Source organism: Dipodomys spectabilis, unplaced genomic scaffold (genome assembly GCF_019054845.1).
Source record: "Dipodomys spectabilis isolate Male_0828 unplaced genomic scaffold, ASM1905484v1 ptg000422l, whole genome shotgun sequence".
NCBI classification, from domain to species: domain Eukaryota; kingdom Metazoa; phylum Chordata; class Mammalia; order Rodentia; family Heteromyidae; genus Dipodomys; species Dipodomys spectabilis.
In genome coordinates, this window is record NW_024871099.1 from 7,744,467 (window position 1) to 7,768,425 (window position 23,959).

General features: G+C 52.8%; 2 protein-coding genes across 3 annotated transcripts; one reads left to right on the forward strand and one right to left on the reverse strand.

Annotated features, from left to right (window-relative positions):
* Window positions 1-224: 224 nt before the first annotated feature.
* Window positions 225-15,267, reverse strand: Dedd2 (death effector domain containing 2). 2 transcript variants are annotated; one of them, XM_042668117.1, is made up of 5 exons: window positions 15,165-15,267; window positions 14,128-14,446; window positions 12,644-12,766; window positions 7,879-8,019; window positions 225-1,422 (listed from the first exon to the last, which is right to left on the reverse strand). In XM_042668117.1, exons 2-5 carry the CDS (start codon window positions 14,387-14,389, stop codon window positions 1,031-1,033), a joined length of 918 nt encoding a protein of 305 aa, XP_042524051.1. In that variant the 5' UTR covers window positions 14,390-14,446; window positions 15,165-15,267; the 3' UTR covers window positions 225-1,030. The 2 variants fall into 2 exon arrangements, with proteins under 2 accessions (XP_042524051.1, XP_042524050.1); XM_042668116.1 differs by having other exon boundaries at window positions 14,128-14,498.
* Window positions 15,268-17,351: 2,084 nt separating this feature from the next.
* On the forward strand, window positions 17,352-23,704 carry Znf526 (zinc finger protein 526). The gene is made up of 3 exons (XM_042667937.1): window positions 17,352-17,432; window positions 20,917-21,020; window positions 21,109-23,704. Exon 3 carries the CDS (start codon window positions 21,126-21,128, stop codon window positions 23,121-23,123), a length of 1,998 nt encoding a protein of 665 aa, XP_042523871.1. The 5' UTR covers window positions 17,352-17,432; window positions 20,917-21,020; window positions 21,109-21,125; the 3' UTR covers window positions 23,124-23,704.
* The last annotated feature ends 255 nt before the right edge of the window (window positions 23,705-23,959 follow it).

Consider the following 23,959-nt stretch of genomic DNA (forward strand, 5'->3'; position numbering starts at 1 on the left):
CTCATGAACTTTTCTGCCCAGGCTGGCTTTGAACATAATCCTCAGGTCTCAGCCTCCTGAGCAGCTAGAATTACAGGCATGAGCCACTAGCACCCACTTCTCTGACAGAGTAAAAGAGGCACGGAGAGTGGAATGAGCCTATGGGAACAGCTGGCATTGATCCAGCAGCCCACCCTCCTGGGCCCCCCTTCTCCCCAGCCCAACAAGAAAGAGTCCTGGAGAGCCTTGGGGCCCACCAGGGTCATTTTATTGGTGCCATTTGTTAGACATCCTCCCATCAGCCCCAAATCTTTGCCTTCCTTTTACAAGGTGGCAGCTGGTTCTGGCCCTGACCCCATAGACAACAGCAGACCTTGATGTGAGGCTACCACAAAACCTATGTGTGACACTCTTGAGTCAAGGGTCCAAGTATACGTGTATCTGGCTCTGGGGAAGATGAGGAAAGTAAAGAGAGCTGGGTCTGTGTGGATGCCAGGCAGAACCCTGGCTGGCTAGATGTATGGACAAGGTGAGCAGGCCCCACAGGAACCCCAGCTCCAGGGCCCATTGGCCAGCTGAGGCCCAGATGGATATGGTAAAATCAGAGATCCTGAGAGAAAAGCCCTTAGGCCAAAGAAGTTGTGTGGAGCAGGGAGGGGCCCAGGGATGATTTCAAAGTGTGTGTGTATGTGTATGTGTGTGTGTGTGTGTGTATACACGCGCACACACATATGTGCCTACAGCCCAGGGTTGGAGACTCGATGTACGGGGGCTTTGGTGAGTGTGTGGCTCTGCCTCTCCACCTTGGAGGACTGCAGGCCTGAGCCCCCGAGGCTGAGGGATCACAGCTGGGGGTGGGGAGAGTTTGGGAAGGAAACTGGGCTGGAAGTGGTTTAGGCTTCAGAGCCCACATCCTGTCACAGAGGCTGTCAAGGGGCCTGCCATGCTGTGCAGTCCTCAGAGCTGCTGTCCCCTAGAGGCAGAGATGGTCGTCCCCCAGGGGAGAAGGCTGGAGACTCAGAGGTGGGGGTCAGTCCTGCCAGACCCAGGATCAGGAGGCTTCTGGTGGGCGCCGCCCCCCTTCCTCCTCCATCAGCAACAGGCGGCGCCGGCCAGCCTCATAGTCAGCCTCGTCCACACTGACCAGCAGACGCACGGCCTCCCGGCCCACGGCCTCCCGCAGGGCCTCAGTCAGGAACACACCCCGAAGGGCCTGCAGCAGGGCGCCACTCAGATAGTCACCCCAGAAGGCGTCCAGATAGGAGAGCTCTGAAAACTTGATGTCACACACCACGGAGCCCAGGTCCCTTGAACGAAGCACAGCGGTGGCTTGCCCAAACACATCTAGCTGCCGGGCCAATGCCTGGGGTCTCCTGGATGCCACGCCCTGTTCCAAAGCTGGCCCATGCTCACAATATTCCGCTCGAACTCGGAGCCGGATGTCTGCAAGGGAAGAAGGGACTCATCAGTGTGTGTGGCCATTCGGCCCCCCTTTCTCCTGGCCTCCTCCTGGCACCTCCCTCCTGCCCCATCCCTTCCTGGCAACAACTTCCAGGACCACCAAGTCTGATGCCTCTCCACACGTTCTCGGCTCTGCCATGCCTTACCTGTTATTTCCCCAGCTTTAATCATCACCCCTTGCAGCCTCACCACCCATCACCCCACCGTGAACACTAGTGACAAGGTCATCCCAAGGACCAGCTAGTGCTGGAAGCAGCAGCAAAGTGTGAACTATCGCTGGGCACCAGTGACTCACACTTGTAATCCCAGCTACTCAGGAGGCTGAGATCTGAGGATTGCAATTCAAAGCCAGCCTGGCCAGGAAAAAGACAGTGAGATTCTTATCTCCAGGAATGAACCACCAGAAAATCAGAAGTGGCACTGTGGTTCAATGTGGTAGAGCACTCACCTTGAGCAAAAGAGCTCAGGGATAGCACCCAAGCCATGAGTTCAAGTCCCATGACCAACAGGAAAAAAAAAAAAAGTGTAGACTATCTGCCAGGGCTCCTCTGAGGGCTGGAGTCACAGGAACTCAAGCAACCTGCTTTTTACCACCTGTTTTACAGACAAAGGGGAGGAAGGGAGAAATGACCTGCTCAAGGCCACACAGGCAGGCAATGCCAGTGCCCAATCCACAGCCTTTAACAGAAAGCAGGCTCCTTGGTCAGTGGAGCTGGTTCCAACCCAGCATCTTCAGGCACTACTGTGTGACCTGAGTCAGGTCACAGGTTCCTCCTAAACCAGGGCACAATCTCTGCTGGAAAACGCTGTTAAGAGAGAGAGAAAGAGAGCAGTGGACAGATAGGAGCAGGCCAACACCATGCCTAAGTGCTCAGTGGGTATTCCAAGAGCATCAGCTGCAATGTGCCAAGTGCTACACACTGGCACAGTCAACACCGAGCAGCAGGAAGCGCCATTCGCCCATGTAACAGATGAGGAAACGGAAGCTCTCAGGCAATGGGCTCCCATCACCCTTCACAGATGTGTAGGCAGAGACCACAAGGTAGAAGCAAGTCCTCTGCGCCCCTAGATGACTTTTCACCCCAGCTACTTCCTCTCTCTTCCCTTCCTCTTTCTCAAGGCCCAGGGAACCCTGCCCAGCCTTGCCACCAGGCCCTCCCACCCTGAGGACCAGAAAAGCCCTCATCCTTGGGGCCCTTGGTAAGCATCAGCCTGAACCTTCCCACCATAGATGGGGACCAGGGAGCCAGGAGGAACAGCACCTGCCCAAGGCCACACGGGGCTGGGCAGCAGCAGAGACAGAGCCACTGACGGAGTCCCACAGACCTGGAGGTGAGTCCCAGCTCTGTCATTCTCTAGCTGTGGGGCCTTGGGCATGTGACCTCACCTCTCTGAGCCTGTTTCCCCATCTGAAAAACATAAACAGACAAAAGAGGTCCCTGCTGCGTGGTCACGAGTATTAAATGAAGCGACTCACGCGAGTGCTGACTCAAAGCCTAGGCCTCCAGGAAGGCCCCAGGAACAGGAACTGATTTCAACACCCAACTCTCTACATCCCCCTGGGTCCCTGCCTCTCTCTCATCTGTCTTAAACCAAACAAGCCAATCTCCTTCTCCTTGAACTCTATTGCAACAGAGTTCCTGCCATGTTGGAGTGAACAGAGGACAGAGCCAAGGCACTCAGTGAGTCTCAGCTCTACCTCTCCCTCAGTGCCCGGCAGGCCAGGTAGGCCAGGAAAACATGCTGCCCCCAGTTAGGGAGCACTCCCTCTAGTGCCAGGCCCCACCCACAGGGGGCTTTCTCCATGTTAGCCCACCTAATCCTCAGGGTATTTTCACTGCCTCCAGTGCAGATGAGGAAATCCTTCTCTAGACCACAATTTAACCTCTGATCTGAAGAACCTCAGTCCCAGCACAGAGAGGGAAGAAGACCCGAGACACCACCAAACAAAAGAAAAAAGACAAGCTTTACTCAAGCTACCACCTTACCCCAGGGCCTGAATTCCAGGCTTTCCGATCAACCTCTCCTAGACCCCTAGGCAAAGAGAAGATCAGGTGACACCCATGGAATCTGCCACAGGCGGCCGGGCACTGCCTACTTTACCTCCACTGACCCCTTTGGCCATCCCCATGACCTTCTGAGGTGATGCTGTCATTTTGTTGTTGCAAATTGGGAAACTGGGGCCTAGAGGTTGAGTCACCTACCCACAGCCAGATTTCAAATGAGGTGCCAGGCTCCAGAGCCTGAGCTCATAACTACCCCAAACCCATTTGCTGCCTCTCACACAGTATCCATAAATACACAGTTAAAAAAAATATCCCCAAGGGCCAGGAGAGCAAAATGATATAGAAGAGATCCAAGTTCCTCTCTAGGAAATGACATATAAGGAGGATACATGTTTAACTCTTCCTGGAAGAGAGAAGAACATCCATGAGAAGCCAGATGCTAGTGGCTCATGCCTATAATCCTAGCTACTCAGGAGGCTGAGATCTGAGGATTGTAGTTCAAAGTTAGCCCAGGCAGGAAAGTCTATGAAATTCTTATCTCCAATGAACCACCAAAAAGCTACAAGTGGAGCTGTGACTCAAGGGGTAGAGCACCAGCCTTGAGCCCAGGCCCAAAGCTCCCAAAGCCCTTCAGGATCTACCTTAGGATGGTCCTTCTCCTCTTTTTTTTTTTTTTTTTTGGGGGGGGGGGAGATCCAGTCGTGGGGCCTGAACTCTGGGCCTGGGCACTGTCCCTCAGCTCTTCAGCTCAAGGCTAGCGCTCTACCACTTGAGCCACGGCGCCACTTCTGGCTTTTTCTGCTTATGTGGTGCTGAGGAATCGAACCCAGGGCCTCATGCATGCAAGGCAAGCGCTCTACCACTGAGCCACCTTCCCAGCCCCAGTCCCTCTCCTCTTTTACCCAGATCTGCCAGCCATGACAGCTCCACCATGATCACCTCTAGTACACTCAGATCCTCACATCTGCTCTGTTCTCCATCTGGAACATACCCCCTAGCATCTGACTTGACTTTCTCCTCCTATCAGAAAATGAGCTTCATGAGGGCAGGAGCCTCCCAGACCTGCTGGGCCTAGCAGATAATAAGTGCTCTATAAACACATCCGGAACAAACTCATCTCAACCCAGCTCTGCTCCTGCCTCCCACACAAGTAACTTCCTTTCCCATGGCCTGTTTCTTCTTTGTACAAAGGAAGACATCATTCACACCTTCATGGCTGTCTTGAAAATTCAAGATCCAGCAAATAATATGCCCACTGAAGTGACCACGGGGGTGACCCACAGAAATACACAGGTATCTGGAAACTCCAAAGTCCGGCATCCAAACCCAGGGGGCAACTGGTTGGGATCAACCCCACAAGTGTCATGGGTTTGGAGGGACAAGAAAGGCAGCAACTTTCCTTAGTCTGCTCTGGAGGGGGCCTCATTAAAGAGAAGCGACCTATCTCCACCAGCTGCTGGTGGCTCACATCAGTCATCCTAGCTACTCAGGAGGCTGAGATCTGAGGATCTCAGTCAGACTCGGCAGAAATATCGGTGAGGCTCTTCAATTAACCACCAAAAAAAGCCAGAAGTGGCACTGTGGCTCAAGTGGTAGAGTGCTAACCTTGAGCAAAAGAAGCTCAGAGACAGTGCACAGGCTTTGAGTTCAAGCCCCAAGACTAGCATCAAAGAGAGAGAAAAATGGGGAAGGGGAGGCACCATCCCCATTTTTCAGAAGGGAAAACTGGGGCCCACAAAAAAAGAGGTGAGCCTCACTTCTGCCCCACCCTGCCTGGTGAGTCAGCAGTCAGACCTGCACACTGGTCTATCAAGTCCCAGCCACACCCTAACTAACAACCTCCAGGCCTAGGCGTGTAAGGAGAGACCTGAGGCCAGGCCTGCTCCCGTCCATTGATCGGAAGCAGTGACTCCTTCAACCCACCCAGCCAGCCTGGCGACGCTGGTAATTACCATGACTGCGGAGAGTCACCACCAGACATCACCCCCTCCGGCCTCGGACAGGTCGGTTTTGTGGCCTGTCTCAGACAGCACCCAGCACTGGTAGCTGCAGTGGGGGTGATGCCCACTGCTAGGTGGCCATCATGGATACTGGGAAGGCAGGGGTGTGTGTTGACTACAGAAGGCTCTGCAGATGGGAGGAATCACCCCTAGGCTGAGGTCTAGGGGTGACTGCCACATCATACCCTGAGAGAGCAAGTCACTAGCTCCAGACCTCAGGCTCCCACAAGGGCCTCCTCCCCCTGAACTCTCTCCAGGAAATACATCACCCAGCCCCTCTGCAGGGGGGGCCTTCCCAGGTCCACTTGGGTGTCCAGCGTTGTCCCCTCCCTGACTTTGGATGTCATCAGAGCCTTCACCAGGTGACATATTGGTGGATGTACCACTTATCTGCTTGACTCACTAGCACTGCAAGTTCCTTGAAGCCAGAGACTTCCTCCACCTGATTGATCTCTGTGCCCTCCACACCTCCACCAGTGAATTAAAAACAGGCGAAGAAACTGATGAACAAACTCATCTGAGATTGTCCCACTTGGAGATAAAGTCTAAGGCTCCAGTGTCTTCCACATCACCTTGGCTGCCCATCCACAAAGCCTCTGCAACCCTCTGACTGGGGCTGTTTTGTGCATTCGGGTCACTGTGCATGAAGCACCCTTTCTAGCTCCTACACGCTCTGGCATTGGTGTCACATTGCACATGGCACCTGTCATACCAGCCTGGCTGGCTCAGAAACCATCCTGATCCCATGTTCTCAGCTTGCCCAATGCAGAAGGGAGCACCAAGAGGAGGAGGAAGGGGCTGGCATGGCTGGGTCCTCCCCAGAAGCCCAGAGGGCTCACTCCAAGGATAAGGATGGAGCAGGAGTCTCTAGAGCAGCCAGTCACCTATGTCCAAAACACCTGTCATTTCTTTGGTCCACCCTGCCTACCCTTTCCCTCGAGACTTCCCCAAGCCACGCCTCTCTTCTCTTTGTGGACCATACAAGCTCTTCCCTCATCTGTACACACAGAGTATGTACTAGAAGCTTCTCACACTGTCCTCTTTTTTTTTTTTCTTTGTTTTTTGATCAGTTGTGGGGCTTGAATCTGGGGCCTGGATGCTGTCCCTGAGCTCTTTTGCTCAAGGCTAGTGCTCTACCATTTTGAGCCACTGCACCACTTTTTGAGTGGAGATGAGACTCACGGGACTTTTCTGCCTGGGCTGGCTTTGAACGTCAATCCTGTGCCCAGCTGTCCTTGGTTCTTTACAAACACTAACTCCTTCATGGGTTTTCCAGCTGTGGCTAAAGTTCCTTTACGAAGAGAGATTAGTTGGAGACACAGCTCAAGGTAAGAGTGCCTGCCTAGCAAACATAAGGTCCTGAGTTCAAACCCCAGTACTACAAAAAAGAAGAGAAAAAGAAAAGAGGTATCAGAGCCAAGACTCATACCTGTTATCCCAGCTACTTGAAAAGTGTAGAGTGAAGAATCACAATTCAAAGCCAAGGCGAGAGAGAAAGGGGTGGGGGAGGGGAGGTGGGCATGGCAGGGGAGGGCATGATGGTACTCATTCACAATCCTCCCTAATGGGAGGCACAAACTAGAGGACTGCAATCTGAGGCCATTCCTAGATAAAGTCCCAGATCCTAGAATGAATGAATGGATGGATGAATGAGACCCTTTTATAAATAAATAATTTAGGGCTGGAGGTGTGCCTGAGATGGTTGAGGCCGAGTTCAATTCCAAATACACACACACACACACACACATTCAACTCAACCATCCCCTGCTAAAAAACCCTGACAGTGCTGTGAAAATCCAAGCTTCTGGCCACACCCCAGCCTGCCCAGCTCTCCAGCCTGGGGCCTGCTTGGCTCCTCCACCTTCCCCCCACCCCCTCCATACTTCCTCACAGCACCTATTATTACTTCAGCATCTTCAGATCTGGCCTGTCACCAGCTCTATGATAAGGCCCTGAGCAGCAGGGCCTCCTTGCTGCCATCCTGCCCCAAGGAGACTAGGCCTGACTCACCTTCCCTCCAAACTGTAGAACATCATCAGCCTCCTTTTACAGAGGTAGGAACAGGCCCAGAGAGGTTCAGTCAACCTATCCAAGGTCAGTCTAAGTGCTAAGACCAAGACTGATCCTAGGAGCCCTGTTTCTCCCCTTGCCATATTCCGCTCCTCCAGAAGAAATGATTGCGAAGTAAGTAACTCCTGCAGAAGTCTGGTAGATAAGCAAAAGAAATAGAAGCCAGGTAGGCTTCCTGGAAGAAGTGGCATGATTTTATCCTTCAACTACAGGAGCTAAGATGGCAACAAAAAGGACAAGAGTTGCACTGTGCTGAAAAGGTGGCTGAGCATGGCTGGCCCCTGCCAGATGCGTCCTGCTCTCCAGCGGTGTAACCTGCTGTGGACACGCTATGTGCATTCCCAGGACCCCCAGACACCTACCACAGGTCACTTTGCCTTCTGACGCAGGCCTGGCAGGCTCCTGCGGCAGCTGAGGGGTCGCTGGGCCCCCTCTCCGCCGCCGTCTGCCACCGCTGCTTGGCCGGCCCCGACTCCGCCGCTGGCGCTTGGTTGGAGGGGAACCTGAGGATATAGAGTGGGTGGGCTGAGGATCAGCACCAAGACAGGGACCTGGACGGTGCTCAAGACCACCCTCAGCACTGTGAGCCTCTCCAGACATAGCCCTGTCTGGAAAGAGGGGGAGATCACCCTCCATTGTCTGGAAAGGTGAGCAGGGAAGCCCCCCCCACACCCCCCAGGCAACAGGGGCCCCCAGGGCTGACCCTAGAAAAGCCCCCTGGCAGGCTCACACCAGGAGATAGGCAGAAGTGCAGCCACTAGGGCCTCACTTTCAATGATGAGAACCTGAACTCAAGGGCTTGACACAAAGAAACAAAAGTAGAGTAATTTCCAGGATAAATTAGCCAGGTATGGTAGTGCACACCTGTAATCCCAGCACTTTAGAGACTGAGACAGGAAGATCACACATTCAAGGCCAGTCTGAAGAAAAAGATTGTTTCTCAATGAACAAAGTAACAAATTTTCAGTACTGAAAACACACAGACAGACAGACAGACCAAGAGAAGAAAGGAATAAAGCAAAGTACAAAATAAATGGCTCTAGTTTGTTGCACATTGCTTAAGAAACGAGAGGAAGGTGGGCACTGGTGGCTCACGCCTGTAATCCTAGCTACTCGGGAGGCTGAGATCTGAGAATTGTGGTTCAAAGCCAGCCTGAGCAGGAAAGTTCATGAGACTCTTATCTCCAATTAACCACCAGAAAATAGGAAGTGGAATTGTGGCTCAAAATGGTAGAGTGCTAGCCTTGAGCAAAAGAGCAAAGGGACAGTGCTGGGCCCTGAGTACAAGCCCCACAACTGACAAGAAGAAAAAAAAGAAGAAACAAGAAAGAAGGAGGGGGAGAGAGAGAGAGAAAGAACGAATGAAAAGAGAAAAAGAAAGAAGGAACGAAGGAAGGAAGGGGGGAAGGGAAGGAGGAAAGGGAGGGAAGGGGGGGAAGGGAAGGAAGGAAGGAAGGGAGGGAGAGGAGATGAATGCCAAGCACTGGTGTCTCAGGATACAATTTGAAAAAAAGCCCAGCCAGGTGCTGGTGGCTCACAGGAGCTACTCAGGAGGCTAGGATCTAAGGATCATGGTTCAAAGCCAGCCATGGCAGGAAAGTCCATGAGACCCAAGCACCAGAAAACCAGAAGTGGCACTGTGGTTCAAGTGGTAGAGTGCTCACCGTGAGCTGAAGAGCTCAGGAACAGTGCCCAGGCCCAGAGTTCAAGCCCCATGACCGATGAAAGAACGAAAGAAAGAACAAAAGAAAGAAAGAAAGAACGAAAGAAAGAAAGAAAGAAAGAGAAAAGAGAGGGAGGGAGGGAGGAAAAAAAGAAAAAAAGCACAAGGAGAAAAATCCTCCAGACTCCATCTACCAAATGACTAGAGTGATAGAGTGCCAGCCAAGCGAGAAGTGAGGCCCTGAGTTCATACCACCAAAACAAAACAAGAAAACACAAAGATAAAGACAGGAGAAGAGGCTTGGCACTAGCGGTTCACACTTGTAATCCTACCTATTCAGGAGACTGAGATCTGAGAATTGTAGTTCAAATCCAGCCTGGATAGGAAACTCCCTGAGACACTTATCTCCAATAAACCACTCAAAAAAGCCAGAAGTGGTGCTGTGGCTCAAGTGGTGGAGTGCTCAACAGGAATGGAAGGAAAAAAGAAAAGAAAAGAATACAGCGTTGGTGGCTCATGCTATAATCCTAGCAACTCAGGAGGCTGAGATCTGAGGATCACAGTTCAAAACCAGCCCAGGCAGGAAAGTCCATGCAACTCATCTCCAAAAAACCATAAAAAAACAAACAAACCCAGAAGTGGCGCTGTGGCTCAAGTTGTAGAGTGCTAGCCTTGAGCTGAAGTGCTAAGGGACAGTGCCCAAGCCCAGAGTTCAAGCCCCACAACTGGAAAGGAAGAAAGGAAGGAAGGAAGGAAGGAAGGAAGGAAGGAAGGAAGGAAGGAAGGAAGGAAGGAAGGAAGGAAGGAAGGAAGGAAGGGAGGGAGGGAAGGATGGAGGGAGGGAGGGAGGGAGGGAGGGAGGGAAAGAGGGAGGGAGGGAGGGAAGGAGGGAGGGAGGGAGGGAGGGAGGGAGGGAAGGAGGGAGGGAGGGAGGGAGGGAGGGAGGGAGGGAGGAAGACCTACATAGGTTCATTATTCTTGCAAGAGGAAATACTGAAAAGACACTTTAGGAGTTAATGAAACTGGTTACTCATCTGCTAGGAGGAACAATGGACAGAAATGATACATTTAGGATTGTTTGGCTTTTAAGTTATATAACTCTTTGATACACTCAGACATTTAAAAGGAAACAAAAAGAAACAAACCATAAAACTAAACTAAATACAAACTGAAACAAATGAACCTAAGTGTATAGATAATTTGTAACAAGACTAGAGAAAAGAATTGTTGCAAGTAACTTGAAGGTTCTGAGCATATACTTAGAGGGTTATGATTGGAGCCAGGCCCCTTATAAACAAGCCTTGGCTTTAATTCAGCAGATAGTCAGCAGTGACAACTGGCTATCATTTGGTGCTTTCTTACTGTAAAGGTAAGCAAGACAGTGAGTGAGAGTGTGTGTGTATGTGTGTGTGTGTGTACACGTGTGCATGTGCACGCACACACGCGTGCTCGCACTCCTGTCCTAAGGCTTTTTTATGGGGGGGAGGAGGGGTTGGTCGTGGGGCCTGAACTCTGGGCCTGGGTGCTGTCCCCCAGCTCTTCAGCTCAAGGCTAGCACTCTACCACTTGAGCCACAGCGCCACTTCCAGCTTTTTCTGCTTTTGTGGTGCTGAGGAATTGAACCCAAGGCCTCATGCATGCAAGGCAAGTACTCTACCACTGAGCCACCTTCCCAGCCCTAATAGGAACTTTTTGAAGTACAGCCTCTTGCTCTATTTTCTGTAGAGTGAAGAAAGCACACATGCTCAACACCCAGATGTCTGTCTCAATACCACAGCCTCTAAAAGAATCAGGCTCCTGAAGCTGGATGCTGATGGCTCACACCTGTAATCGTAGTTACTCAGGAGGCTGAGATTTGAGAATTGTAGTTTGAAGCCAGCCTGGGCAGGAAAGTCCCCATGAGACTTTTGTTTGTTTGTTTTTGTTTTGGACAGTTCTGGGGTTCAAAATCAGGGCCTGGGCACTGTCCCTAAGCTTCTTTTGCTGAAGGCTAGCACTATACCACTTGAGCCTCAGGGAGACTTTCTGCTTTTTCTGTTTATGTGGTACTGAGGAATCAAACCCAGGGCTTCATGCATGCAAGCATCCTATCACTAATCCACATTCCCAGCCCAAAAATGTTTTCTTTTTTTTTTTTTTTTTTTAGGGCTGAGAACAGGACTTGAACTTGGTGACTCATGCTTCTGCTTATTGGCTAGTGCTCTACCAACTAACTGGGTCATACCTCCATGAGACTCTTATCCCCAGTGAACCATATGCACTAGCCTTGAACACAAAGGGGCTCAGGGACAGTGCCCAGGCCCTGAGTTCAAGCCCCAGAACCAGCAAAAAAAAAAAAAAAAAAATCCAGGCTCCTGGAGAAACAGCTAATTGTAGGGATGGAAGAAGTGAAATGCAAGATGAACTCAAGCCCAGTCCATGGGACAGAGCAGGAGGCACTCAAAGAATGATGGACATGTCCAAAAGACATAGTGCTTAACCCAGAATGATTAGCTACAACAAGGTAAATAAATAATGAGTAATTCTATAATGATATGAATACCTACTTGGACAAAGGATGAGCCCTAGTACCCTCCCGTAGATTACTTAACCATAACAGGAGAGAAAGGTGCCTTATGATGTGCAAATGTGGTGAACATCACCTTAACCAAGGGATCCAATCCCCTTCTCACAATGAGCCAGCCAGGCTCTCAGGCCGCCCACTGGGCTCCGAGAGGAAGGCAACAGCCCCAGCCAAGGGGCACCCTGTCAAACATGCATAACCTGAATCCCAGCAAGCCTCCAGACCTAATCCTCACTCCACAGGAAATATAGGGAACCAAAAGATGAGTTAAATGACACTATTAGGAAATAACCAGACACATCAGAAATAATCACATCCTACATGAATCTGATAGAATGGACGAGTCAGAAAAGAAGGGGCCGGGTGCTGGTGGCTCATGCCTATAATCCTAGTGACTCGGGAAGCTTTAGATTTGAAGATCGTGGTTCAGTCCATGCAGAAAAGTCCCCATGAGACTCTGATCTCCAATTAACCACTCAAAAGCTGGAAGTGGAGCTATGGCTCAAAGTGGTAGAGCACTAGCCTTGAACCAAAGAGTTCAGGGACAGCACCTGGGCCCTGAGTTTCAAAGCCTCACAACAACAACAACAACAAACACATTGAGGCAAAGGAGAGACTGAATACATTAATTGGGGCATGGTAATTAAACCAATTAGAGACATTGGACATGAATAAAGCTCAGAAGCATCTTCAGTGAGAACAACCACAGTAAAATACCTACAACATAATATCATTTAAGTAAACATGAAGCCATATTGTTTGTTCCTCAGGACACAGCATCTTTCTGTAGCAATAATAAACATAGACATGCCACAAACATGAGACACGAGACAAGATGACCCCTTAGGCTACTTCCTTGATGGGCCATGGCATAGGAGTAAACCTAAGGGGGGGGCCTCACCTGTGTCCCACTGGTCCTGCTGAGAATCTGAGGAACTGCTTGACTGCCGCCGACGCCGGCAGCTACCTTCAGTCCTTTTTGAAGAAGAACTGGAACTGCCATAGTTGTAGCGCTCCGGAGATACTGGGGAAAGAGAGATGAAATTAGCATTCCCAGCCTCTAGCCCCTCCCAGGCCCAGCCCCCAAAATTCCCCCCTGGAAGGATGACTGGACAACCAGGTGTCTAAGTCCTCAAACATTCACTCCTTCTCAAACACCTTGTACCCAGACGACTCCCAAGATAGGATTGTCACCTCCTGGTGCCACTTAATCCAGGATCCCCAAGAAACAGGCCTGTGTCACACCCACCCACACCCACACCCACACCCCCCCACACACACTGATTACCTCTGGCTCACCCTGCAGCTCTAAGAAGCAAGCAGGTGTTTGTTTGCTCCAGGCAACTCTTATCTTTTCTTCTAAGACTCTGAGCCTCACACCTATGTCCTCCCAAATACTATATCAGGATTCCCTCTGAAGGCCTGAATTCTGATGATTCTAACTCCACAGGCTTACTCTGAGCCAGCAAAACCCATAACTTCCCTCCACCGCCTTGTCACTACATTTCTAGTAAACCAGACAAGGTCCCAACAGTCTAGGCAGCACAGGGCTCGCAACAGCCTTCAGCTCCTCCCTCACCAGTCCTTCCTTCTCGAGGATAAAGGCCCTCAGCTCTATTGAGATAAGCCAGGTAGGTTTGAAACCTGGCTCCACACTTTCTGTTATCTGCAGATAACCTTGTGTGGCAAGCCTCCCTCCTCCCTCTCCATGTTGTGGCTTCAGTCTACTCTCTGATGGTGCACGTCGGCCTCTGGAATGCCAAGCTTATCCCTACCTAGAGCTTGGGGGCTTGCCTTTCCCTCTACCGGGGATTTTTCTCCCCCGAAACAGATACAGGGCTGGAAGTGCAGCCTCACTCCAAATGTCATCTCAGAAAGCTCTTCCTTCGCTGACATCAATATAAAACATTATAGTATGGCATTCTATCCCTCATCACATCTACAAGTTACTTGTTTCTCATCCAATTCTTCCACTACAAGTCCATTTCAAAGAACAAACATCTAAACCCATCATCTTACAGCCTCTGTCCCAGGCAAGCAAGATTCAGTGAAGCAAACTGCTTTTAACTTCTTCTGGACCTGTTTTCCTCCCTGTACAGTGCGAGAGGGGTGGGGGAACCGTAGCAGGACTTCCTTGTGGAATTTACTGAGAAGGTACAAGAGGTCACAGTTCATGTGAAGGGTTCTGTTCTGGAATAAAACAAAACTCCCTCCATCCACAGTGCTGGCGATCGGATAAGGTCACTCTTCCTAAATTAGGCCCTTTGTGTTTCTCACTGGAGGACGAAGTCAGAACGGCCGCTGAGCGTCTGCTGGGAGCCAGGCCTTCTCCCCCACCCCACCCCACGCCCATGGGAAGTCTGGCCCCCTCCTGTTCAACCTTACCTGGCCGCCGCCGCTTGCGGGCCAGGTGCGGGAGCAGGTCGTGGCGGGCCAGCACCCGCAGGAGTTGGCCCAGCAGCCTCAGGTTGCTCTCGTCACACTGACCACGACGCTCCAACTCCAGTAGCAATTCTAGGCCGCTGCGAGCACGGGCCAGCCCACCGGCGGCACCGGGGGTCTCATCCAACAGGAAAGCCAGAAGCTCCAGCTCACATTCGGTCAGTTGTCCGCCCACAACCTCGAACATACGGTGAAGCGACAGCATGCCGTAGTAATCCAAACACTCATCCTCCTCCCAGCTCGGGGCCGGGGTCGACCCGGACTGCGCCATTCCCGGGAGGGGGAGGGGTGCGGAACAAGTTCAGAACCAAGGCCTAGAACCCACACACACGGCAGGGAGGAGGCAGCGGTCAGCAATGCACAGGCCTAGACCTCACACGGGCCAGGGAGTGTCTCCCGCGCGGTTCCCCCCCCCGACGGGACCACCCCCACACACACACCCCCCACCAACCATCCCAGTCTCCCCCTGCCCCGGAAGAAAATGGTATCGCCCGAGGTCCCCTTAGTAACGGGTCCGAGACGCCAGACCACCGCTTGGTCCGACCAGTCGAGGCGACCAAGCCCAGACGCTCCTCTCTCTCTCGCTTGCTCGCTCTCTCTACCGAGGTACCTTCCCAACTAGCTCCCGAACCATCGCAGAGATCTGCGCGCACGCAGCCATGCCTTGTTTACATCCCGTTCCGGGGCACCTTGTCCGCTGCCCCGGTGACTTTGGGTCGGCACCCCGTCCAGATGTGGCCCTGGGCTCAGGCCAGTTGAGCAAATGCCATCTGGCTAGCCCCGAGTGGCACCGACTCCGAGTCACCCACCATCTCCTACCAAGCGGGACCAGCCAAGGCCAATCCTATGCCCCACACGGTCCGAATCCGACCCCTCCACCTTGGGAAAAGGGTGGTGGGCCCACCCTCGCCCCGGCACCAAAATGGTTCCGTCTACCCGCCACCAAATCTCCCTGTTTGTAGGCCTCTTTAGATCCTCACCGGAATCCGGCGTCCGATGGACTCCCCGGGCGACGGCCGCAGCCACTTGTTTTGGATCTTTCTGGCACCTTCTCTATTATTACGCCTGCGTCACTTAGCTCCTCCTCCTGCCCTCCCCCCCCTCCCCCCACAACTCGCGCAGGTGCGACCGCCACGCCCCCTCTGCGCAGGCGCAGGAAGAGCCCCCCAGCCCCGCCCCCGACCGAAGTGCCGGAGTTTGTCTGTATTGCGCTTGCGCACAGTCAGAGCCTTGCTGCGTCGGACGCTCCCAATCGCTGGGTCCCTGTACTTGAGCCACCTGGACGGGGCGGGGCGGGGCGGGGCGGGGGAAGGAGGGGGAGGGGGAGGGGCTCCTGTTATCCCACAACCTATAGGAATTTATCCATCTCGAAGACTAGGTATTCCTCGCCTCATCATTTATACGCCCACATTTTACCCCTGTCCCCCCTCTTGCCCGTGGAAAGGACCACTCACCAACTCATGTCACTCAGTATCTCCCAGGACCTGGACACTCGTCCCTGAGCAACCAGAAACGTAAATCCGAACTGTGCTGTCTCATAATCCTGGACTTTAGGGAACGTACCCTCACCCAGAGAGAACCCCTCCTCCTCTCCCCTCCCCTCATACCCCCTGCACCTATAAATTCCTTCCCTTGACTGGAACCAGGGTTCTTCCCCAATCTCTAACACGTCCTTCCAAATCGCGGTAAATCCCTCCACCACGACATGCACCTCTCGAAGGAGCCTATCACGACTCCGACCCCACCCCAGGGTTCTAAAGGCGCCTCCATAAACCCCTTCCCATGCCCTTCGCTCTCTGCCCTCCAGCGCCACCCAGGTGCTCTCCTCCCTAACTTGCACCGAGGAGAGCAAGTCTGTCCCTGAGGGACGGCGTTGAGGCTGTGGTATGTGTGCATCCTCTGCCACGGGGCCTGGAGCGTGACAACCGCTCTTCCACCTCCACTTAGGTAACTGAAGGTCAGGCCTGGCACGTGCCTGAGACAAAGTCTCCTTTCCCCAGCCGCTTCACACCCCCGAATTATCTCCCCTTGAGAGGCAGGAGACCTAGGTCCCGGCTGGGGATTCACTCAGTACTAGCTGTGCTCTCAGGCGGCAGCAATGACCTTGGAAAAATCTCCTCTGAACCTCAGTTTCTCCATCTGTTAAATAGATGAATAGCAATAGTCCCGTTTGGAAGCATAGTGGTGAAGTAGGAGCAGCCCTGTAAATGACTAACATTCGATCAAATGAAGAGAAGAGGGCGCCGAAGAGGGCGCCTGGTGACTCACAGCTGTCATCTAGCTACTCAGGAGGCTGAGATCCGAGGATCACGGTTCAAAGGTAGCCCAGGCAGGAAAGTCCGTGAGACTCTTATCTCCAATAAACCATTAGAACACCGGAGTAGAAATGTAGCTCAAAGGAGTAGCTAGCCTTGAGCAAAGGAGTTCAGGAACAGTGCCCCGGTCCTGCGATCAAGCCTCCCTACTGGCACAAAAAAGAGGGAGGGGGAGGGAAAAGCAATCTTAGTAACTGGGAAGGGTTATGTCTGTTAGATGGATTATACTGGCTATCCAGTATAACGTTTTGAGGGGGGTAATAACAACCAGTCCCTTCTACAGCTTTTGAGATGGATGTGTTTAAAGCCCACTGTACTTATGAGCAAAACCGAGGCTGGTAAAGATGAAATATCTCAAGTATGTCTGGCTTCAAAGTTGCGCTCTTAGAGATAGTCTCTTCAGCCATGAAATAACACTTCTGGGTGGATATTACTGAAACAGATTATCGGCAAGTACGAAAAGAGAACGATGAAACCTATAGAAATTGTATTAGGAAGGGGAGAGGAGAGCAATAAAGAAAAAATATAGCCGGAGAGGGGAGAGAATAAAAAGGAAAGAAATGACACCTCCGTCAGTTTTTCCGCCGCTAACCTCCCTCTAGGGACCCTCGCTCCGTAAGGGCGCCCACTTCACTGAACTTTCAAACTGGGCAGAAAAGCAGCAGGCAGCCAAAGAGAACTGCGCAGGCGCGTCTCCTCGCCCCAGGGCCCGCCCACAGGGGCGCAGACGTGTGTGCGTGGAGAAACTCGCTGAGCCCCGCCTGAGCGCCAACACGCAGGCGCGAGGGCGCGTGCCCTGCGCTGCCGGCTCTGATTGGCTATTACGAGCAAGGGCGCCGCCCAATGGGAGGCGTGGATAGTAAGGGGTCTTACACGCCCGGGAGCAGAGGGTCTGTGTCAAGAGAGCGACCAGGGTTGTTGGAGATCAGAGAGGTGGGTGCGGGCGCCGTCGGGCGGGTGGGGAAAAAGGGCGCTGGGCGTACGGAGGAGGGCAGAAGGGAGAAAGCAAGGGAGACACGAGGGGATCAAAGAGCTTTGGGGCCTGCGTTCAGGGCAGGAGCCCGGGAGGGTGGAAAGAGGGTGCTCTTTCCTGTGTCCCTTGGGGGTCGGGGGCCTTGGCGGAGCTCCTAGGGCATGCAGGACCCCAACTGGCCCCCGTCACCTCCTGCAGCGACCCCGATCGGGCAGCCAAGGAGAAGAGTCTGGCAGAAGAAAAGGGGTTGTGTGGTGGGAAAGTTGAAACTTTCAGGCCTCCTGATAGGTTCTTTTATTCCTGGAAGTACTTATGTATGAAAAAGCCCCCCTCCCCTATTCTTTCCCTCCAGAGGCTCGTAATTCAGGATTTGGGAATGAGAAATGTAAGGTGTCGGAAAATATAAATTTTGAATCCCTGGCCCACCTTCCAAGGGAGAGACATTTATTGGGGGAGGGGGAGGGTATTTTGCGCAAGCTCTAGGGGACTGAAAAACAGGAAAACACCCTCGCTGGTCAAATCCAGAAAGATTCTGTATGGAATTGTGAACAGGATCCTGGCGACTCAAACAATACATTTAAAAAATGGAAAAAAATGGATTTTGAATAGATTCGGAAAGTTTAGCCTAAGATCACTTAGTGAATTATTTATCCATAGGATATTTATTTGGGCATGAACGAAAAGCAGAGCCCTGTGCTGGTGGTAAGTGGTGGAATACACGATAGAACAAGGAAGTTGGTCTGGAAGAAAGGGAGTGGGCACAAGGTTAAATCCCCAAGGCCTTGCGTTTCCTTACTCATTTATTAAATACTTTTATATACCTGCTGTGCTGGTCATGATTCTTGGCACTGGAAATGTGTCAGTAATGAAACAGGCTAACCTCTGCCTTCTGGGAGCTGAATATGAACAACTTCTATATATAGAATGATAAGTAAACCCCTTGTCTCTAGCAGTAACAGATGAGATGCAGAAGAGGTTAAAACAAAACAACAAAAACCACTGGGCACTGGTGTGTCTTGCCAGTAATCCTAGCTACTCAGGGGGTTGAGATCTGAGGATCATGGTTTTTTTGTTTTTGGGTTGGGTTTTTTTTTTTTTTTTTTGCCAGTCCTGGGGATTGAATTCAGGGCCTGAGAACTATTTCCAAGCATCTTTTTGCTCAAGTCTACCACTTAAGCCACAGCGCCACTTTTGTCTTTTTCTGTTTTTGCTTTTGTTTTGTTGGTCATGGGGCTTGAACTCTGGGATTGGGTGTTATCCCTCAGCTCTTCAGCTCAAGATGAGCATTCTACCGCTTGAGCCACAGCGCCATTTCCGGTTTTCTAGTGGTTTATTGGAGATAGGAGTCTCATGGACTTTCCTGCCTGGGTTGGCTTTGAACCATGATCCTCAGATCTCAGCCTCCTGAGTAGCTAGGATTACAGGCGTGAGCCACTGGTGCCCCGTGCTTTTTCTGTTTATGTGGTGCTGAGGAATCGAACTCAGGGCCTTGTGCTTGTTAGGCAGGCAGTCTACCACTAAGCCACATTCCCAACCTTAAGGATCATGGTTTGAAATGAACCTAGGCAGGAAAATCCATGCTTTTATTTTTTATTTTTATTTTTTTCCATGGGGCTTGAATAGGGGCCTGGGCACTATCCCTGAGCTTCTTTTGCTAAAGGCTAGTACTCTTTCAGTAAGCTACATTCCCATCCCAGCAAATGCATATTTTTTTTGCCAGTACTGGAACTTGAACTCAGGGCCTGGGCACTGTCCATGAGCCTCTCTGTGCTCAAGTCAATTGCTCTACCACTTGAGCCACAGCGCCACTTCCAGCTTTTTCTGTGTATGTGGTACTGAGCAATCGAACCCAGGGCTTCATGCATGCTAGACAAGCACTCTACTACTAAGCCACATTCCCAGCCCCCCCCCCCAGCAAAGGCATTTTTAGTATTTCATCATATACAAAGTATTTTTAAATAATTTATCTCAATTGTCACAGTGACCCAGACAGAAGTATGTTATTGAGCTGGGTGCTGGTAGCTCACACCTAGGTACTCAGGAAGCTGAGATCTGAGGATCGAGGTTCAAAGCCAGCCCGGGCAGGAAAGTCCGTGAGACTCTTATCTCCAATAAACGACTAGAAAACCGGAAGTGGTGCTGTGGCCCAAGCGGTAGAGCTCTCGCCTTGAGCTGAAGAGCACAGGGACAGCGCCCAAGCCCAGAGTTCAAGCCCCTCAACCGACAAAAAAAAAAAAAAAAAAAAAAAAGTATGTTATTGAGCTATGTTCGTTGTTGTGGTTGGCAGCCATGGGGCTTGAACTCAGGGTCTGGATGCTGAGCTCTGTCACTCAAGGCTAGTACTCTACCACTTTGATTCACAGCTCCACTTCATGAAATTCTTTTTTTTTTTTTTTTTTTTGAGTCCGGTCGTGGGGCCTGAACTCTGGGCCTGGGCGCTGTCCCTCAGCTCTTCAGCTCAAGGCTAGCACTGTACCACTTGAGCCACCTTCCCAGCCCTTCATGAAATTCTTATCTCCACTTAACTACCAAAAAGCCAGAAGTGGAGCTGTGGCTCAAATGGTAGAAAGCCAACCTTGAGCAAAAAAAGCTAAGGGACAGTGCCCAGGCCCTGAGTTCAAGCCCCATGGCTGCCAACCACAACAAACGTAGCTCAATAGCATACTTCTGGCTGGGTCACTGGCACACTAAAAAGAGAGAGGAAAACTTGGAAGAGCAAATAGCAGTATAAAAAATCAGAGCCACAAACCTAGACTTGTAGTAGTACCCAGGACTGTTCTAATCAGGACCTGGACACTCCTCCATTGGAATGCCTCCCACTTCTAATGGCAACCAGGACTCTAAATCTCAACTTTTGGAGAACTTCAAGCAATGGCTCTTGCTAATAACCTTGATCAAAAAACCAGGGCTTTGTAGTCAGTTCTGCTTGCTTTTTTTTTTTTTTTTTTTAATTTTTTTTTTTGGGGGGGGTCTGGTTGTGGGGCCTGAACTCTGGGCCTGGGTGCTGTCCTCAGCTCTTCAGCTCAAGGCTAGCGCTCTACCACTTAAGCCACAGCGCCACTTCTGGTTTTTTTCTTTTTGCTTATGTGGTGCTGAGGAATCGAACCCAGGGCCTCAGGCATGCAAGGCAAGCGCTATACCACTGAACCACCTTCCCAGCCCCGTCAGTTCTGCTTTCAATCCCATTTCACACCTGTGGAAACAATTTCAGAGAGAGCACATACGCAAGCAATGGAGCTCAGATGCAGGCTGAGAGAAGTCTGGTTCCAGGGCCTTAAATACGTTGCTGAGAGGCTTTGCACAAAGAGGAAACAGCACCACACAGGCAAAGGTTGTGAGGCACGAAGAAATACAACGTATTCTCAGAAAAGAGTGTAACTGGGCCTCTGGGAGAGGAGAGCAGCAAGAGAGGCCAGCCTTCTGAGTGCTCACTGTCTCCTGTAGGTGCTTGGCTGCTGTGGCTGAGATGACATTCAGAGACACAAGGTCCTGGAAGATTAAGGCAGATACTTTGGACTAAGATTTGGTGTGGTGGTTGGCAGAGACTGGTAAGTAATGGGGTAAGCAAGGGAACTCCTCGAGATCGCCCACCTTGCCTCGGTTCTGGTGTGTCACTGGTCTTACCTCTTTCTCCAGGCACTGCCTTCCCCGAGATGGCTGAGATGGTGGCTGAGGTGGCTGAGATGCTGACCCCGTCACAAGGGGCAGTGGAGATGTCCACGTCTCTGTCAGGGGATCTGGCAGAGATGGCCACAGAGGTGACGGAGATGACCCCTGGGGAGGCCCTTGCTTCCTCCCTCTTCTTCCAGCACCACCAGTTCATGTGCTCCGAGTGTGGCAGCCTGTACAACACCCTGGAAGAAGTCCTCTCTCACCAGGAGCAGCATGTGGCCACTGTGTCGGAGGAGGAAGCACTGACCACGCATGACCTTGGCCTGGAGCCTGAGCTGGTGCCAGCCACCGAGGAGGGGCCTTTCCAATGTGGAGAGTGCAGCCAGCTCATCCTGTCCCCCAGTGAGCTTCTGGCCCACCAGGATGCCCACCTCCAGGAGTCTGCAAGCCAGATCCAATACCAGTGCGGGGATTGCCAGGAGCTCTTCCCCTCACCCGAGCTGTGGGTAGCTCACCGAAAGGCTCAGCACCTTTCAGCTCCTGCGGCAGAACCGCCCGTGCCACCTCCTTTGCCTCCCCCACCTCCCCCACCCACTGTCAAGATGGAGCCCTATGAGTGTCCTGAATGTTCCACCCTCTGTGCCACCCCTGAGGAGTTCCTAGAGCATCAGGGTACCCACTTTGACTCCCTGGAGAAAGAAGAACGCAACGGGTTAGAGGAGGAAGAGGAGGAGGAGGAGGAGGAAGAGGAAGAGGAAGAGACAGAGGAGGACGAGGACCTTGCTGATGATGCCACAGGCAATGGTGACAAGTCCACGGATGGCCGGGCTCAGGGCTGTGGGGATTGTCCCCCGCGTTGTCCCACATCAGGGGCAGGGCGGCGACACCGGCGGACATCACGCGGGCCGACGTCCGCCAGCCACCCTTTCCACTGCAGCCAGTGTCAGCGCAGCTTCAGCTCTGCAAACCGCCTGCTGGCCCACGGGCGGGCCCACGTGGGAGGCACTCACGAGTGTACCACCTGCTCCAAGGTGTTCAAGAAGGCAGCCTCTCTGGAGCAGCACCAGCGGCTGCACCGCGGGGAGGCCCGCTACCTCTGCGTGGACTGTGGCCGCGGCTTCGGCACGGAGCTCACCCTGGTGGCCCACCGGCGGGTTCACACCGCCAACCCACTGCATCGCTGTCGCTGCGGCAAGACGTTCAGCAACATGACCAAGTTCCTCTACCACCGGCGGACCCACGCTGGGAAAAGCGGGACCCCTACCTCGGCGGCGGCAGCCAGCATCTCCCCGAGCCCTGCGGAGGCCACGCCCCCGGCCCCGCCCCCGGCCCCGCCCCCTGCTGCCCAGCTGCCCTGCCCGCAGTGCTCCAAGTCCTTCGCCTCCGCCTCGCGGCTCTCCCGGCACCGGAGAGCTGTGCACGGGCCCCCCGAACGACGGCACCGCTGCGGCGTTTGTGGCAAGGGCTTCAAGAAGCTGGTGCACGTACGCAACCACCTGCGGACACACACAGGCGAGAGGCCTTTCCAGTGCCACTCGTGTGGCAAGACCTTCGCTTCCTTGGCCAACCTCAGCCGCCACCAGCTGACCCACACCGGCGTCCGTCCCTACCAGTGCCTGGACTGTGGCAAGCGCTTCACCCAGAGCTCCAACCTGCAGCAGCACCGGCGGCTGCACCTACGGCCCGTGGCCTTCGCCCGCGCCCCCCGCCTCCCCATCACGGGTCTCTACAACAAGAGCCCCTACTACTGCGGGACCTGCGGCCGCTGGTTCCGTGCCATGGCGGGCCTGCGGCTGCATCAGCGAGTCCATGCCCGCGCCAGGACTATGACACTGCAGCCCCCCAGATCGCCACCTCCTGCCCCGCCGCCACCCCCCGAGCCACAGCAGACGATCATGTGCACAGAGCTGGGGGAGACCATCGCAATCATTGAGACGTCCCAGCCCCTGGCACTGGAGGATACACTGCAACTGTGCCAGGCTGCACTGGGTGCCAGCGAAGCCAGCGGGCTGTTGCAGTTGGACACGGCCTTCGTGTGACCCCGACGAAGAGCCCTGAGGAAAGGGTTTGGTTGTAACAGCAAGGGCAGGTACCTCTGGGGATGGGGTGGTGGGAGGGTAAAGAACCTTCTGGCAAGCTGGTCTGGCACCCATCATGTGCCAGGATCCACCCATGGCCTCATCTACCGAGTCCTCAGAAGAGCCCTGCCAGGTTTCTCTGCCCAAGGGGAAACTGAAGCTGAGATGTGATGTGATCTGTCCCAGGTCACCCTACTTCCTTGCCAAGTGGGGTTTGCCAAAGCTCTTTGCACCACATTGTCCTGGCCTAGCAACATCAGGTAACTATGTGCCAGGTGTGTGCGGGGCACACTCATATACCTCTTCATATGCTCTGCCTGTCCCCCAGCCCTTGCCTTCTCTGGACTTTTGAGCACCCAGGGCGTAGCTCTTGGCCACTATCTCAACTCTGGCCATGTGGAAGGAAATCTGTAAGTACCTGGGGACTCAGCTTCCAGTCTGGGTGTTGCTGGAGACCCAGGAATGAGCCAGGCACAGGCTCTGCCCTCAGGCATGCTTGGTCTGGTAGGCGCACACACAAGTATAGACAGCTTGCTCTCTGACGGGTGTCTTATTGCTTCATTCAGCCTGCGTGTGCTAAGGCCTCCCCTACATAGGCTAGGCAGTGCTGTGGGTCAGAGATGAGTCACACCTGAGGATCCCCTGGACTGTGGTGGCTTGTGCAGGCTCCTCCCAGACTAGGGACAGTATTCTAGGTAGGAGGCCAAGAGTACAAGACACTGCCCAGAGGGAGTCCCAGAAATAGGAATCAATCTGCTAGTCAAAAGCACATTCCAGACAGACAACAAACACAAGAG

Bases quoted from the DNA above. Each gene is read 5' to 3' on its own strand.
- Dedd2 (XM_042668116.1), bottom strand. From the start codon at position 14,455: ATGGCGCAGTCCGGGTCGACCCCGGCCCCGAGCTGGGAGGAGGATGAG. The intron at 12,767-14,127 runs GTAAGGTTGAAC...CTCTTTCCCCAG, and splicing joins CCGCAAGCGGCGGCGGCCAG to TATCTCCGGAGCGCTACAAC. The intron at 1,423-7,878 runs GTAGGTGTCTGG...CTTCCCTTGCAG, and splicing joins AGAAGGCAAAGTGACCTGTG to ACATCCGGCTCCGAGTTCGA.
- Znf526 (XM_042667937.1), top strand. From the start codon at position 21,126: ATGGCTGAGATGGTGGCTGAGGTGGCTGAGATGCTGACCCCGTCACAA.